At 46.0% G+C, this 16749-nt stretch overlaps 2 protein-coding genes across 6 annotated transcripts; both read right to left on the bottom strand.

Annotated features, from left to right (window-relative positions):
• Positions 1–275: 275 nt before the first annotated feature.
• CHST6 (carbohydrate sulfotransferase 6) lies at positions 276–9557 on the bottom strand. Of its 5 annotated transcripts, none has more exons than XM_081871816.1 (2): positions 8966–9557; positions 276–3262 (listed from the first exon to the last, which is right to left on the bottom strand). In XM_081871816.1, exon 2 carries the CDS (start codon positions 3239–3241, stop codon positions 2063–2065), a length of 1179 nt encoding a protein of 392 aa, XP_081727942.1. In that variant the 5' UTR covers positions 3242–3262; positions 8966–9557; the 3' UTR covers positions 276–2062. The 5 variants fall into 5 exon arrangements, with proteins under 5 accessions (XP_081727942.1, XP_081727939.1, XP_081727941.1 ...); XM_081871813.1 differs by lacking the exon at positions 8966–9557 and adding an exon at positions 4956–5078; XM_081871815.1 differs by lacking the exon at positions 8966–9557 and adding an exon at positions 4972–5072.
• Positions 7399–16737, bottom strand: TMEM231 (transmembrane protein 231). The gene is made up of 7 exons (XM_081871827.1): positions 16469–16737; positions 16218–16381; positions 14494–14622; positions 13647–13790; positions 9781–9862; positions 9564–9669; positions 7399–7933 (listed from the first exon to the last, which is right to left on the bottom strand). Exons 1-7 carry the CDS (start codon positions 16605–16607, stop codon positions 7753–7755), a joined length of 945 nt encoding a protein of 314 aa, XP_081727953.1. The 5' UTR covers positions 16608–16737; the 3' UTR covers positions 7399–7752.
• Positions 16738–16749: the final 12 nt, after the last annotated feature.

Here is a 16749-nt window from a genome sequence, read left to right as displayed (position 1 = left end):
AATCCTGTCTGCTTCAGGCAGCCAGCATGGCCATTCCAGCAATCAGGAACTCTGGGAGTTGTAGACCAACAACATCTGAAGATCCACAGCATAGCTAGCCATGCTTTAAGGTGTCCCCCAACATTGTCATTTGAAGCAGCTTTTCTTTATAGATCACGCAGAGATGTAGAAAAAGCACAACCCTGAGAGCAGCATGTGATATTCCTGGCTGCATTTTGCAATGCCTTGTCTATTGAGGCCATAAAAAGACCAATTTAATTCTCTTGGAGCCAGAAATGATCATCATCATCATAATCATTTATTGAATTTATATATACAACATTCAGTGGCAAACAATTCCACAGGCGAATTGATTAGTGTGTGATGGAATTTCCCATGTCTTCTGAACCTGCTATAGATTGTGTTGGATGTCCCACATTCAAATACTACCAGAGTGTTAATCATTTATTTCTGCAGTATCTATGAGTTGAGAAGCATCCCCCCTCCATTCAGTCTGGAACCCACCCACCCCAATTTAAGGGGGGGTCACATCTTGGTCACATCTACTTGGCCTTCCTCATGGAAACCTGATTAGCAAATGGTTCTCTAAGTGAGAATTTACCACAGACTTATGGAAATAGCACTTTTATTAACATACAAAGGTACAAAGCAGTGGGATTCAGCCCCAACACAAACCTGAACTGGAAGGGAGCCCCAGAGCCCATTCTAATGGCAGAATAAATGTGTGAGGGGAAAAGATTACTTCCCCTCCCAACACAACCTTCCCCACACACCCCCAACCCCCATCCCAGCCTGTGGTTCAGCTGTACACCTTCCAAATCATGACTTACTGTGGGGAGCGGGGGCTTCCAGAGGCACAAGTGATTCCCAGCACTCCACTTTTGAGGAACTATCCACTGCTCTTCCCCCCATCCACTTCTGGATCCTGGATGGTGGGACCCATTCCCACATCTCTGCAATTTGGATTCTGGATTAACAGTACAGGCTCTGCACAGTGAAGTGTGCCTTTGGCTGAGGAACTCCATTCACGGGGAAGGAAATCTCCCATAGGTGCAGGTTCCCTCCTTCTGGGGAAATATCTGAGGCCCATGGTCAGCTCAATGACATTACGAACAGATGCTAGGACCCCAGCCAAACTTAGAAAGAAAGCAACCAGCAAGTGCCTCTGGAGAAATATTCCAAAGTACCTGCATATGGCAGCCACATTAAGAAGCACTGAACAATCTTTGCATAGTCATCTGTCCAGTTTGCATAGTCTTTGCATAGTCATCTGTCCAATCCAATGGCAGTATTTTAATTTTGAAGAGAAAGAAGAGAATAAGCCCCAAGTTTCTTCTGTGTATCTCTAGCAGAATCCTTCTTTTCTCCCCACTATTTTTTTAGCAGCTATGAAGCACAAAAGATTACATGTTCAGTGATGGCCTTCATTAGAAGTGGGCATTCAGTACTGCATACAGAGATTTCTCCCACATGTATATATAACACATATATAATGATTTTAGGGACCAGCCCATTGTCTGTCACCAGAGCAGACAGCAGCCAAATGGTTCATTTGAACAGCAACATTGGGCTTTCTTTCAACTCCTCCACCCTAAACAAGGTGGCCATTCAGAGGGTTAGCTAACATGAGCAAAGAAGACCAAAGCTCATTTATCAGTAATTTGACAGCCCAGCATGTAAACATATTTTGTTTAAAAAATAATGCAGAACCCAGAATATCATAGTTACTTTCTTGCCCTTTTCTCAGAAGCAAAGGAAAAGTATTTTCTATTGAAGAGTTATGTCAAATATAATGCAGTTTCTGGAAGTTCTACATTGTTATTAAATAAAAAAACGGCATTCCTGATACCTACAAATATAGCAGGACAGTGTGGTACAATGACTGATCCAATAGGATATACTGTATTTCCGCAAACTACATATCACCCCTTTATTCCATTTGCTCTAGTTTATGTAAATGGCAAAAAGGACGATAACTAGAAACACAGAATTCAGCAATCAAAATAAATATTTTCCAGTTACCTGGGCAACAAAGAAGAGATTACAGATAGTCATACTTCCCCTAATTTTCACTAAAGGATGCCCAGCTGAATTGACTTTTTCGATGTGGCAACACTAAATCGAATGACAGATCTTTCTGTTCTTTCTCAGAATCTACAAGTTGGTACCCGAGTATATTTAAGGCACCCTTGCAAACCTCTTGCACTTGCTTGACTTTCTGAAATGAAAGAACAGTCCTCCATGCCTGGGAGACATTGACTGCATCTCGGGAAGTGATTTGGAAGGCCTCCCTCTTCCTACTTGGCCCTTGTCCATGGGTGATATTATAGATCCAGTTTTCAAGTTTGCTGGTCAGCTGAAGACCTGAAAATTTATACATTGCTGTAATTTCCACTAAAGGATCTCGTACAAGATCTTCAAACCGGATCATCAAGTAACGATCTTTCAGAAAACTTGGAGGTTTCAGGGTTGCTGTTTCATAAATCTGAACGTGGCTTCTACAGATCTCCTGCAGGACTTTGTACTGGCCATCTTCCACTTTTGTGCCATTCATGCTCAAGACAATCCCATTGTCACGGGCAAGAGCTTTTGCTGATTGCTCCCGGGATTTCACAACAGCTCTGGGGTCACGGACGAGGTGGATGACTTTGAGGTTCAGGGAGGGGTCAGTGAGGAGAGGATAAAGCACCCTGAGGTCAAAGATCCGGACTTCCTTCAGGACAACATGGCTATAGCTCTTGCAGGCCTCTTCCACTTTGCTGAAGGGGGACTTCCCACAGACAGCCTTGCAGGCACTTTCGCTGGTGATATCAGTGCGGTGGAACAATTCACAAACAGGATCTGTGCACAGGGCACGACTCACTGCCCACTGGAAAAGATCTGACACATTTCTCTTCCATGGCAGGTAGGCATCGAAGACCGACATGTCACACTTGAAGACTGACCGGATGAGGTCCCGCACTGCCATGTGCAAGACCTTGGCACTGTTTTGGTACATGGTTACCCACACGTGCCAGGCTGGCTCCATCAAGTAGAAGACATCAGGGTGTTGGCTGAAGAGCTGCCCAACAAAGGAAGACCCTGACCTCCAGGAGGAGAGGATGAGAATGTGCACCTGGGGTGGTTTCTCTTCAGACTGAGACATAAAGCCACCATGCTGAACACACAAAAACAGTAGAAATCCTGTCTGAATCACAAGGAAGATTGCAACTGTAGTGCTGGATATTCGGATCCTCACCATTCTGGCTGAAGCAGAGCACAACTGGAGGAAAAAGAGAGGGGGAGCTGTTCAGTTTTCAGTAGGATGACGATGACACACAAGGACCTTGCATGCAAACAAGTAACAGCCTGGGTTGCCATACATATTGTATTGATAACGCCCGGAAACGACTAACCAGTTCAGATATGCATGTCAGTGAGAGCCATGAAAAACAGCAGGCTGGAGGATGAGACAATAGTGATGCTCAGAGAGTACAAAAGAGTTTGGAACAAACACACTGCTGTTCGGGTGGGGGGAAAACAGGGCAATGGAGGCAGTCTTTATTCCACATTGATTGTATTCTGTTGTGTGTGGAAGGACAGAATGCAAGACCCAAAGCTCAATTTAGCATTCTGAAAAATCTCAAGTTATCTTTTGAAAACAGTTAGATGTGTCTTGTCTTCTAATCTGCAGGGGAAAGTGTGCAGGGACTAGTGGACTGCAGCAGCTCCCATCAGCCCCAGCCAGCATAGGCAAGGTGAAAGACTTGTAGTTCAAAACATCTGGAAGGCACCACCAGACTGGCAAAGGTTGGTCTCCATAGAGGTTCACCAGTTTACTAACAGGGGTCTTTCTCAGCCTAATTTTGGAGATGCTGTGGGGAAGGGACAAGAGCTAAAGGTCAGCCTCGTCTCCTTTAGCTTTGAAGTAGTTATACTAAATGAGTAAAAAGGCAAAGGTAAAGGGACCCCTGACCATTAGGTCATCTCGCTTTACTGGCCGAGGGAGCCGGTGTACAGCTTCCGGGTCATGTGGCCAGCATAACTAAGCCGTTTCTGGCAAAACCAGAGCAGCGCATGGAAATGCCGGAGCGGTTCCTATTTATCTACTTGCACTTCGTGCTTTTGAACTGCTAGGTTGGCAGGAGCAGGGACCGAGCAATGGGAGCTCACCCCATCACGGGGATTCGAACCACGAACTTCTGATCGGCAAGTAAATGTAAAGGTAAAGGGACCCCTGACCATTAGATACAGAGATGGACAAATCTGTTTTTTAAGAATTTATTTGTTGTCCATAGCTCTATCCCACCTTTATTCCAAGGAACTCAAGGCAGAGTATAGGGTACAGTTCTAGTTCATTTGCACAATCTGTGCAGAAAATGCAAGTAACCATCACTCCCCCCCCCCTAAAAACAAACTCAAGTAAAGCATAACTTCTCCCGTGACATATGACCCACTCAGAGTCAACTTCCAAGCAGAGCTTGTGCAAAAAGATACCAACTGCAACCAGTGCCAGGAGGAGGAAGAGACCCCGGAGCTGTGCCCAAGTGAGCCATCCACCGCCAAGCAGCGAGGCAGGCAGTTGCAGGAGGAAGCCCAGAGCGATGCACGTTTCTCCCGACTCGAGAGCTTAAGGGCGGCTGCTTGAGATGCGCCAGGGCTTCAGCCAGCGTCCGCCAAGAGGACGCTGCTTGGATAAGGGCGCACTCTGCACGCGCTCCAAGGCCGTCGCGGCTTCTTTCCGTTCTCTGAGTTACGCCTGCCGCGCCTCCAAGTCCGGCGGCGCACAGACCTCGAAGCCCTCGACGCCGCGCGGGCCTGACTCTCCGGTCCCGCACGGGATGAGTGGAGGTGGAGGAGAGCGAGGGCGGGCGGGGGGAGATGGCCAAGCAGAGGGAGAACCCGCTGGGGGAGGCAGAACCCCCAGCTGCCGTCCTGGGCCGGAGTCCCGCGGCTGCCCCGTTTCGGCTCCTCACCTCGGCCAAGACTCACGAGCGCTTTCCTCAGAGGCGCGGGGAATTTGGAAGACAGGGGGCAGGCGGGGCCTGGGGGCTGAGACCCGCTGGCTGACTGGCTTGCTGCCCTCGCCGGGTCGCTCCGCAGACAGACAATGAGCCGCTTTCAGACGTGGCCGCCGCGTCCCGGAGCGGCCGCCGGAGGGAGGCGCCAAGGAGGGGCCGGTCCAGGGCGGGAGGCCGAGCAGCCCCCTCGGCGGGAGGTGGGCTCTGCGCCCAGGCCAGCCCCCTGCAAGGTGGTGCGCGCCGTCCAGGCTCCGCCATCCTCCATCTCCGCCCATCAGCCGAGAGCTCCAAGGACGACGGGGCCGCTGCTTCTCGCTTACTACGCGTGGCCGGCCTTGGTGAGGGGACGCCACAGCGGGGGGAGGGGGGAGGGGAGGAAGCCGACGGCGCTCCCAACACGCGGGGAGGCGGACTCCGCGTCGGTGCGCTCCCGACAAGGCTGCTCGACTCGGGATGCTGACCCGCCTTTCTGGCGCACGCTGCCGCTCAGGCGCCCGTCCCGCGGCTTTAAGGGCAAGAAGGAGCCGCGTCGACCAGGCCCGCTGCTTCGTGCAGCCTGCGGCCGTAGCCCCCGCCGCCCTGTAGTGGACGAGGAAGCAGACTCGACACTGATCGGGTCTACCTTGCAGGGCTGCTTGTAGACCTCCTAAGGGCCTCATGCATGCGAAGGCCTTAGGACGCTGGGCCAGCGCTTTGGCGCCTGATTTGCAGTCGGTGAAAGGACGGGGGCGAGGCAGCAATGCAAAGGGCAGCCTGCCGCCTCTCCCCCCGCAATGTAAACGAGGCAGCTGTAGTTGCCCATCACTCTCTTCCTGCCCCCCACTGCTTATTTATAAAAGTATATAAAATACTTTCTCGCAGGGGTGCCAACTTGAATAAAATCAGGGGGGTAAGCCCCGCCCCACATACACACAATTGAACGGCAATGCCCTTCAACTTGGGGGAGGGGGAACGCCGGTCATTTTTTTTTACATTCTATGCAGTCCTGAGCAGCTTTTTGGCTGCAACCAGTAAGAGCAGAGACTGACTTTTTCTCATAAACTGCCATAAAACATTAACAGCAAAATGGACTAAAGGCAAAGGGGAAATGCTAAACTATAGCACAGTCTAAGGATGTGGCATCACACATGGTTTTGTATGCAAAGCATCGGACCCCAGCCTCTCTACGATAGGGTTGGGAAAGATTCCGGTTGATAATACCAAGCTAGATGGATCAGACTCAATATAAAGCGGCTTCCTATGGTTCCTAGAAAACACCACTGGCCACAATCAGAACCTGCCTCTTAGGCTTGGATGGCTGGTTTTACAGAAGACCCAATTCTGCTCTATGGTGGAGTGCTGGCTGATTCCAGTAATGCACAGTTCTAGCCTAATTGAGCCTACATTACATTTTATGGCTGTTTTACAAACACTGCCTGCTCCCCCTCTAATTTTTTCATTCTAGTGGCAAATGACTTTGTTGCAGAAGACTTTTGGAGAACTCAGTCCTGCTCACTACTTTGTAACATTTTACAGTAGTTGATTCTAATTTAAAAAAATTCCTTCCAGTAGCACCTTAAAGACCAACTGAGTTAGTTCTAGGTATGAGCTTTCGTGTGCATGCACACTTCTTCAGATACGAAGAAGTGTGCATGCACACGAAAGCTCATACCTAGAACTAACTCAGTTGGTCTTTAAGGTGCTACTGGAAGGAATTTTTTTATTTTGTTTTGACCATGGCAGACCAACACGGCTACCTATCTGTAACTGATTCTAATTTATTATGCTTCCCTTGCCTACTGGAACAATTTTTTTACAATTTCCACAGCTGCCTCCTTTGCACTATTTAGCTATGTATAGGAATCTTCTGGGGGATAAGAAACTGAAAATACCTCACCAGGATACACCACTTTATGTCCAAGCGCAAGTTTCCAGGATGTCATTTTGACACCCAGGGAAGACAGTTTTGCTTAAAAACAACAACAACAAAAGAAAAACACCTACCGGTAAACAAAATCCAGGCTTTTAAAATCTTCTGTTAATTACTTTCATGATTTGCATTTGTTTTATGTCTGCTAAATGCTTTTAATTTGTGGTGTTTCACTGTTTATTTAACATTTGTTTTAACATTAACTTTTTTTGTAAACCACCCTAGGAACATGCTGGAGAATGAGAACTAAACTGTACAAACAGGCACGCTTGCTCTGCTGTGGGAGGTGGGCAGGCTTCTCCCTACCCTTGTCCTCTCAGACTGAACAGACCAGCTAATGCTGCCTTCTTGGAAATGCAATTTTATTGCTGCCTTTTCATACGGCTGTGTTTGTTTCTATGTTAAAATCCCTATGTAGGATTACAACAACAGGGGATTAACCAAACCTGCAAGCCTGAAATTCAGTGCAGAAATAACAGAACATAATCCTTTATAAAAGTATTAAAGAGAATGAATTTACTTAAAACAGTGTATCTCATTATCAACTGAAGCTCCTTCAGCCACTATCTGGGTGTGTGCAGATAGTGTTTCATATACAACTGAAGACAAAATGCAAGGCAGCAAATTAGGTTCCCAATATGCTGCTCACATAGCACCTCAAGTGGAAATACTTGGCTCAGAGAGAACTGAAATACAGAGTTCTTTTCACTCTTGCAATAAGCCTTGACCACAAACACAAAGCTGCCTCCTCATCTTCAATGTGCAAAGCTGCTGAAGAAAAAAGTGAAAGCATGGGATATTTATTCATCCTGTTGGGAGTTTTAGGTAATTTTAGGAGCATGTTCAGGACTGGTGCTCTTTATATGACAATCCAGGGGGAACTGGTGTCACTGGTACTGTGCTTAGCACTTGATTCTGGAAAAGGAAGATTTTTATTCTTTCAAAAATCCAAAGAAAGATCAGCAGGATGGCAACATACTGAATCCAGGCAAACTTAATCATCTCCCAGAAACCTGGCTGATATGTAGCAAGAGTCAAGGAAAATTCAATTTTCAAGTGTCTTCACACAAGTTCAGAATACACACCTCAAACACATATGACCAGCAAAGTGAGAGATTAGATCTGCATCTAGAAGAAAGGTGGTTGAGAACACTCAATAAACAATAGGAGACACAAGGAAAACTCCCATCCCTATGCAAGTACAAGTTACGAACATAAGATGAGCCTTCTGTAACAGGCCAACAGCTTATCTAGTCCAGCATCCTGTTCTCAAAGCTGCCAAGCAGATACGTGTGGGAAGCCTGCAAGCTAGACAGCAGTGCAACACGCTGCCCACTTGTGATTCCCAGCAATTGTATTCAGAGGCATAATGATTCTGAGAGTGGAGGTAGAACATAGTCATCAAGGCTAGTAGCCACTGATAGCCTTGCTCTCCATGAATCTGCCTAATCTTTTAAAGCCATCCAAATTGGGGCCCATCACTGCCTCCTGTGGGAGCAAGTTTAATGATGTGCTGCGTGAAGAAGTATTTTCTTTTATCAGCTGTGAATCTTCAAACATTCAGCTTCACTAGATGCCCGTGAGTTCAGGAGAGAGGAAAAAAGACTTTCCTCTATCCACTTTCTCCATGCTACGCATATGCTGCAAGCTTTCCTCAGTGGAGCTGCTCCATCCTCTCGATCATTTTCCCAAATCTATACTATTATTTTTGAGGTGAGTTTGTCAGTTCTTATTTTGTCTATTAAATCTACCTCTCATCAATGCCATCTGCCTCAGTACCTAAGACTTAGTTCACACCCTAGGATCTCTCCTATTATCTTCCTCTACGAAGATATAAATAATTTATTCAACTTCTCCACCATCTCATACTCTTTTGACATACATTTGACTCCTTTGTCATGCTGGCATACTCCTGCCCCTCAGGGTACCTTTCCTGATCTGTGATATACACTCCAGTTGAGCTTCTGATATAGTGCTTTTAAACAACTCCCAAACATTTTGGAGTAATTTGACCCTCTTGACTTTGCCTATCAGCTTTCTTTTTACCAATACTTACATTTTAGGGACGTTTCCTTTTTTGAAGTCAAAAGTGGCTGTGTGTTGGACTTTCCTGGCAATTGACTAATAGCACTATGGTCACTGTTCCCAACCTGCTCAACAACACTTACATCTTGCACAAGGGTGCTGGGCACCATCAGATCCCAGGTCACTGTCCCCTCTGGTTGATTCCATGACAAACTGTTTAGGGCACAGTCATTTAAGGTATCTGGAAATTTTATCTCTTTGTCAAGACAGGAATACATATGTAGCCAGTCTATGTGATGGTAGTTAAAGTCAAGCACAGCTACAACATTTCCTATTTTGGATGCTTTCTTGATTTCATTCCTCTACTCAAGATAATCTTCTTTCAATCAACCACCTTTGGTGGTCTACAGTGACACCACCTTGCCTCCAGGCAAGTTTCATGGAATTCTTCATCAGGCATTCTTCTCTAGTGGTCCAACCCAGCAGCTACATTCTCCACATTCAGATTGTAGCACAGTACCTACCAAGTGCCACGATTGCCAAGCACAGCTCAAAACAGCTTCCACCACTTTCATGCCAGACTGAGACCAAGCGGGCCAAACTACAACCACCTGGCAGCCAAAGGATATAGGATCAGTTCCACTGGGTAGTGGATGGTTGTCTGGACCACAAACGGTGCATCAGGTGCTCTTCCAACCACCCAGATAGGGCCGGGACCAGACAAAATTGTTGTGACTGCAAAGGAAACAACAAAGACCTTGTAGGCATTTGGTCATAATTCTGAAGTAGCTGGTGAAAAACAAGTATCAGTTAACCTAGATAGGACTGTGCATAATGCAAACTCACCATTCCTCTTCTGATATGCTGCAACAATGTTCACAAGATCATAGTCCTGGGCAAAAGGGCTTGTACCATTGATCACAGATACCTGTCACAGTGAAAACACTTTGTATTAAAAAACAAGAACAGACATGTTGGGGCAGGCAACACAATATAAGTCTCAGGCAAGAGATAAGAGTTATGCAGACCAGAAGGGCCCGTGCCTGCTTCAGCCCTAACAATACCCCTTCCTATTCAGGTTAGACATGCTCCAGCTAGAATGGGTGGTGGTCAAAGAGATCACTAGACTTTCTGAAGTCTCTTTAGCCTTTTATGAGATTGTTGCTTGGCAATACCACAGTACAGGTGAATTGTTGTGACATAGGTGAACGCTAGGGACGCGGGTGGCACTATGGGTTAAACCACAGAGCCTAGGACTTGCTGATCAGAAGGTTGGCGGTTCGAATCCCCGTGACGGGGTGAGCTCCCATTGCTCAGTCCCTGCTCCTGCCAACCTAGCAGTTCGAAAGCACGTCAAAGTGCAAGTAGATAAAGTTTCATCAAACACAATATATGGAACTGATGAATCAGGAAATAGAATGGAAAATAAAACAAATGAGGCAAAAGACCTTCGAGTCAGCAGATAAATGTGGGAAGCTACTGTCATGGCAATTGAAAAAGAGACAAAAGCTGAATACGGTGACATCACTCGAAGTAGATGGGAAGTTTATTAATAAACCAAATGAGATAAGTAATTGTTTTCAAAGTTTTTTCAAGAAACTGTATAAACAAGGGCCAAAGAATGAACAAGAGATAGAAGAATTTATTGAAAAATACGGCCTGCCAAAAATTTCGGAAAAAAACAGAAGGAGTTTGAATGAGAAAATTACAGATCAAGAAATAGAGAGTGCCATTCAGGATATGCAACTAGGGAAATCACCAGGACCAGATGGACTAACTGCGAGATACTATAAAGCATTGAAGGAATGGTTAGTACAACCATTGAAAGAAGTTTGCAACCAAATCTTGGAGGGGAAAAAGGCTCCCGAATCGTGGAAGGAAGCATTCATCTCACTTATACCGAAGACAGAAACTGAGAAACATCAAGTCAAGAACTACCGCCCTATATCACTTCTGAATGTGGATTATAAAATTTTTGCAGACATTTTAGCAAAAAGATTTAAAAAAGTTTTGTTAGAGGAGATTCACAGGGACCAAACAGGCTTTCTACCAGGTAGACAATTGTCAGATAATGTGAGGAACATTATAGACATTTTGGAACTTCTGGAAACTGACATAAATAGAAAAGCTGTGTTGATTTTTGTGGATGCAGAGAAAGCCTTTGACAATATTTGCTGGAGTTTTATGAAGAGGAATCTCCAAGGGATGGGGGTAGGCAAAAATTTTGAAAACGGTATAGGTGCAATATATTCTGAGCAAAAAGCTAAACTAATTGTAAATGGTATGGTCATGGACGAGATCCCAATAGAGAAAGGGACACGACAGGGATGCCCAATATCCCCCCTATTGTTTATATCGGTACTGGAGGTTTTCCTGAATATGATTAGAAGGGACCAGCTGGTTAAAGGAATACAGGTCGGAACTAAACATTATAAGTTAAGAGCATTTGCAGATGATCTAGTTTTGACATTGCAACAGCCAGAAGCCAGTACAAAAAGAGTTTTGGAATTAATTGAAATATTTGGTCAAGTAGCAGGTTTCAAATTAAATAAGCATAAGACAAAGGTGTTGGAAAAAAATCTAACGATGGGGGGAAAAGATAGTTTCCAAAGAGAAACCGGTTTGGAAATTGCAAAAAGAGTAAAATATCTGGGGGTGAATTTAACATCTAAGAATGTGAACTTATTTAAAGATAATTATGAGAAATGTTGGTTGGAAGTGAAGAAAGATTTTGATATATGGTCTAGGCTGAGACTTTCCTTGTTAGGCCGAATTGCTGTTATCAAGTATTGCCGAGATTGTTATTTTTGTTCCAGACATTGCAAATTTTAGACAAGATGGATTGTTTCAAGAAGTGGCAGAAAGATATATCTAAATTTGTCTGGCAGGGCAAAAAACCCAGAATAAAATTTAAGATTTTGACTGATGCAAAGGATAGAGGGGGCTTCGCCCTGCCGGACTTAAGACTTTACTATGAAGCAGCAGCTTTTTGCTGGCTGAAACAATGGCTACTTCTTGAGAATACAGATATTTTGGATCTGGAAGGTTACGATAACAACTTTGGTTGGCATGCATATTTATGGTATGACAAGGTAAAGGTTCATAGAAACTTTAAAAACCATATTGTCAGGAAAGCACTGTATAATGTATGGAACCGATATAAAGATTTGTTAGAGAGTAAAACCCCCAGGTGGTTGTCACCAATGGAAGCCAAGGCGGTAAAAAGACTGAACATGGATTCAGACTGGCCAAAATATTGTGAAATTATAGAATATGATGGTGAAAAGTTGAAACTACAGAGCTTTGAGAAATTGAAACCTAAAGTCCGAGATTGGTTACATTATTACCAGATTAATGAGACCTTTAAGCAGGACAGGAAACTAGGATTCCAGAAGGAGAGGTCAAAGTTAGAAACAGAATTGTTAGAACCCAATACTAAGAATTTGTCTAGAATGTATAATTTGCTGCTAAAATGGAACACACAGGATGAAACGGTTAAATCAGCCATGATTAAGTGGGCACAAGATATTGGTCATGATATTATGTTTGCTGACTGGGAGCAGTTATGGACCACAGGTATTAAATTTACGGCATGTAGTGCCTTAAAAGAGAATATAATGAAAATGATCTATAGGTGGTACATGACCCCAGTCAAGCTTGCAAAGATATATCATTTGCCCAATAACAACTGTTGGAAGTGTAATGAATGCGAAGGAACTTTTTATCATCTTTGGTGGACCTGCCCGAAGATTAAGGCCTACTGGGAAATGATCTATAATGAAATTAAGAAAATCCTTAAGTGGACATTTGTAAAGAAACCGGAGGCTTTTCTCTTGGGCATGGTAGGCCAAATGGTTCCAAAGAAAGATAGAACATTTTTTATGTACGCAACAACAGCAGCAAGAATTCTTTTGGCAAAGTATTGGAAGACTAAAGAATTACCTACTCTGGAAGAATGGCAGACCAAGGTGACTGAATTTATGGGACTGGCAGAGATGACCGGCAGAATCCGTGACCAGAGGAGAGAGACAGTGGAAGAAGACTGGAAAAAATTCAAAATCTATCTTAAAAATTGTTGTAAAATTTCGGAATGTTAAGATGTCAAGGGATTGGATATAAAGAACTACAGCTGTAAAAACTTAAGCTTAAGAAAACTTTAAAGAGAATTAAATATAAAAATGGATGAAGGATTGCTAAAAAATTTTAAAACAAGAATGCAGTGAAGGGGAGGTATGGGGAAGTCGTGTTATGTTTGTTTGTTTTTTGTTTATGTTGTAAAATTAATAAAAAATATTTTTTAAAAAAAAAACAAAGTGCAAGTAGATAAATAGGTACCGCTCTGGCGGGAAGGTAAACGGCGTTTCCGTGCGCTGCTCTGGTTTGCCAGAAGCGGCTTAATCATGCTGGCCACATGACCCGGAAGCTGTACGCCGGCTCCCTCGGCCAATAAAGTGAGATGAGTGTCGCAACCCCAGAGTCTGTCATGACTGGACCTAATGGTCAGGGGTCCCTTTACCTTTACCTAGGTGAACGCTATGTGAAATTAGTATCTCCTCCGCTGTATAACCTGAATATCAAACAGTGCACATTTCACTGGCATGATCACACTTTGCAATTAGTGCATGACTCCAGCAGCATCAGTTGCAGTGGAAAAGACATCACAAAGGGCAACAAAACTGCTTGAAAGGACTGAAATGTAAAAGGCCACTCACATTATATCTGCTGTCCAGCCCAGTATGGCTAAGCGGCTGCCTCTGGTGAAGCTTCAGGTCTCCGCTCACAAAGACCTTTGACCCTGGCAAAGGGGAAGAGGCCTGCCAAAAGGCCATGCTTTGCATCACGAATGTAGACATTCTCTGAAATGGGAGCATAGAGGGGGAGAGAGAAAAGGAAAGGTTTATGGCTCAGCCTTAATCATTCTACAAGTGATACAAACACAACACTCAGAATACCAAAGCTTCCTATTTGGTAGGCAGAGCATTGGGCTGGATGAATGTAAAACAAATGATCAAAACAATCAAATATAGAAAAGGAGGGAATACAACTTTTTAACTGGTGGCCTGCATTATGTATTGCATTATGACTGCACCTAAAAAAAAATATTTATAGCATGAACTAAACCAAGCAATAAAGCACACATGTAGTGTCCCAAGCAAGTCCTTCCATGAAATCGCATCTCTTCCCTGAAGCGTGTGGCCCAAAGTCCTCTTCCCCTGCTGCTGAGAGTCACCAGTGTGTCAGCTGCAGGTGTACATGGCCCGTCAAGCCCTTTCTTGGCACATGCAGCATCCCCGCCCCCACAATAGCCAGCATAAAACTTCTTTCAAGCTTAATTGCAGTTTGTGTGCATGTGTCACAGCTGGGGAAGGGAGGCTTAACTCCTCCCAACCATGACCTCCCCTCACCAAAAAACCTGCATAGAAAGCTGTTCTACTAGCTGAGCATGGCATACTGAGTAAATGAAACAGCAGCTGCCATCACCACAGCAAGTAAGAGGATTAGGCTGCCTGTCCTCAAACACTGAGTGGCACCTAGAAAGCTATGGCTTGTGGCACTCACCTGCAACTGATAGGTAAATGTCAGAATGAGCTGGATCCCAACTATTTGCTCAGTAGCTTGAAGTGGAAGCTCCAGGTGAAAATTTAACAGGTCCATCATTCCATCTTGATTTGAGTCTTCCTCTCTAGCCTAGCAAGCATAACAGGAACTTTTATTAAAGCAAACTTCTTAGCAATAATTTCAATTACATGTCAGCTACACAGATGCGACGCCAGGTAAAGAGGAAACACGCACCCCAATACAGATGCTAGATTCAATATAGGCCAAGGTGCCTGCACCACAGCACCGTTGCAATGGCAGACTACAGCCACCTACAGGATCATGCAAAGCTGATGATAAGCCCAGGCCAGATGGGAAATGTAGGCCCCATTTCAATCATCTTTACCAAAGGTTTCCCCTTTGCCTTTGCTAGGGAACTTGGAGTAGGCCCCCACCTGCCCAGTCCCTCTGTTCTGGCCTGGCCACAAAAGGCTCAGGTTCAAATTGGTCTCTGAGGCAGCCTTCAAGTCATCCAGTTTAATGCTGGTTGTTCAGAGTAAGTTTAGGATTTGGGGGCCTCCATAATCATGTCAGATTTGCTGAAATCAGTGACCTAGAAGCCAAAGACCCATGGAGCAAACTGACTCTCCAGATGTTACAGGACTCTCATCAAGAGGTGATGCCAGCAACATCTGGAGAGTCACTGATTTCCCATCAAAATCTATGGCCTAATTAACCAGTGGCATGACAGCCATGAGCCCATTTGCTCTCAGGTACCGTACTTCCTTCCACTGCTTCATTAGCAAGTCTCCTGCTGTAGGCAGACAAAGCAGAGCACAGACACTTTTTGCCTCACACCAACAGCCAAACAGATTCATTTTAAAGGACTATGTTGTGGCAGCAACCATCTCCATCTTCGCTCACCCAGTGCAGTCATCCTAGGTGGTGACTGCCCTAGGAAAAGCAACTGAACCCCACTTGAAGCCTCGATTACCCACTTCCATGATTTTGCAATACACTCTGTGAATAAAATCACTCATCTATTCAACTTGCGAGCCACAGCTTTGACCACAGGGCCAGTCTGATGTGTCAGAAATTCAATGATCTCCAACTTCAATCAGTGTCACTTTGTTTCATCCTCTGATATGGGAAACGTGCACTCTGATTCAAACAGGAGAGAACTGGCACCAATGAACTGGCTACCAGCAGCAAATTGGGCCGAAGTTTACCCTGGCTACTGAAAACCAGATGGGTTAGGAAGAGGTTAGGGGTCTTTATTGGCTGAGAAAACTGCGTTCTCATCTAGACAGTACAGGAGTAGCACAGCCTTGAGTCTGCCATTATCACTTCCTAACTTAGGAGATACGGGAGCAGGTGATGTTCTCACCTGGAAACTAGGAGAAAGGGCAGCCAGGAGGTGTTTCTAGGAAAAGGCTACTGTAGACCAGCAACCTCCACTCAGCCTTTCATGGTAGAGAGAACATACTGTACTGGGAGCTGGGCGGGAGTTCCAGCTGGGCAAAGAGTCACTCTTTTGTGGCTATAAGTTGCTGTCAACTCCGAGCCCGCAGAGAGCCTGAGCTCAACAGTCATCATCGTCAACGCTGCTCGTGCCCGGCTCCTATTTACCGGCGGATCTAAAGGGCTACTGGAGGGAGGGAACCCGTCCGCGGCCGATGCCCTGAGAGTCGCCCCCACTGGCCGCCCCAGCAAGAGGCACTTTGCACGCGCTCAGAAGCGCCTACCGAGACGAGCGGGACGCGCAGGCGGTCGCCTAGCAGGCGGTTGCAGGCGGGAAAGGAGCTCCAGCCCACGAAGTCGCCGCCCTCCATCAGCCCCACCAGCAGCACCTCGTGCCGGAAGCGGACGCTCGGCTGCTCCGCATAGCTGCTCCGCTTCAGCCAGAAGCCTGGAAGGGAAGAAGCAGCAGCGCCGGTCAGAGGGAAGGAGAGAGCAGGACAGGGAAGGGACGCCCTGGTGCCCCTCCGCTACCCACCGTGGCTCCGGTAGGCCACCAGCAGCGGCGGCACGTATGTGAGCACGCCCAGAAGCAGCAGCCCGAGCGCCGTCAGCGAGCACAGCGCGACCCGATGCCGCCGCCCGCCGCTCTCGGAGACCACCTCTAGCCAGGCCATGGCAGGCGACAGCCCGTCACCCGGGCAACGGCCGCGAGCCGCGCGCCACTGCGGGTCAGGCGCTGTCAACCAATCAGCGCGTGAAGGGCGCGAAGATGTATGCGCGGAGGGCCGGGCCTCGCGACGTGACCACTGCGCCGTC

The sequence above is a fragment of the Podarcis erhardii genome (genome assembly GCF_964252035.2).
Source record: "Podarcis erhardii genome assembly, chromosome: 7".
Taxonomy (NCBI): Eukaryota; Metazoa; Chordata; class Lepidosauria; order Squamata; family Lacertidae; genus Podarcis; species Podarcis erhardii.
The sequence above is the reverse complement of the archived record's forward strand: the minus strand, read 5'-3'. Positions and strand labels throughout refer to the sequence as shown.

Coding starts and splice junctions, on each gene's coding strand:
- CHST6 (XM_081871812.1), bottom strand. CDS start 4,372: ATGGTTACTTGCATTTTCTGCACAGATTGTGCAAATGAACTAGAACTG. Junction 3,263..4,288: donor TTGAGTTCCTTGGAATAAAG/GTGGGATAGAGC, acceptor TTTTTCCTCCAG/TTGTGCTCTGCTTCAGCCAG.
- TMEM231 (XM_081871827.1), bottom strand. CDS start 16,607: ATGGCCTGGCTAGAGGTGGTCTCCGAGAGCGGCGGGCGGCGGCATCGG. Junction 16,382..16,468: donor GGTGGCCTACCGGAGCCACG/GTGGGTAGCGGA, acceptor CTTCCCTTCCAG/GCTTCTGGCTGAAGCGGAGC. Junction 13,791..14,493: donor CATTTACCTATCAGTTGCAG/GTGAGTGCCACA, acceptor CTCCCATTTCAG/AGAATGTCTACATTCGTGAT.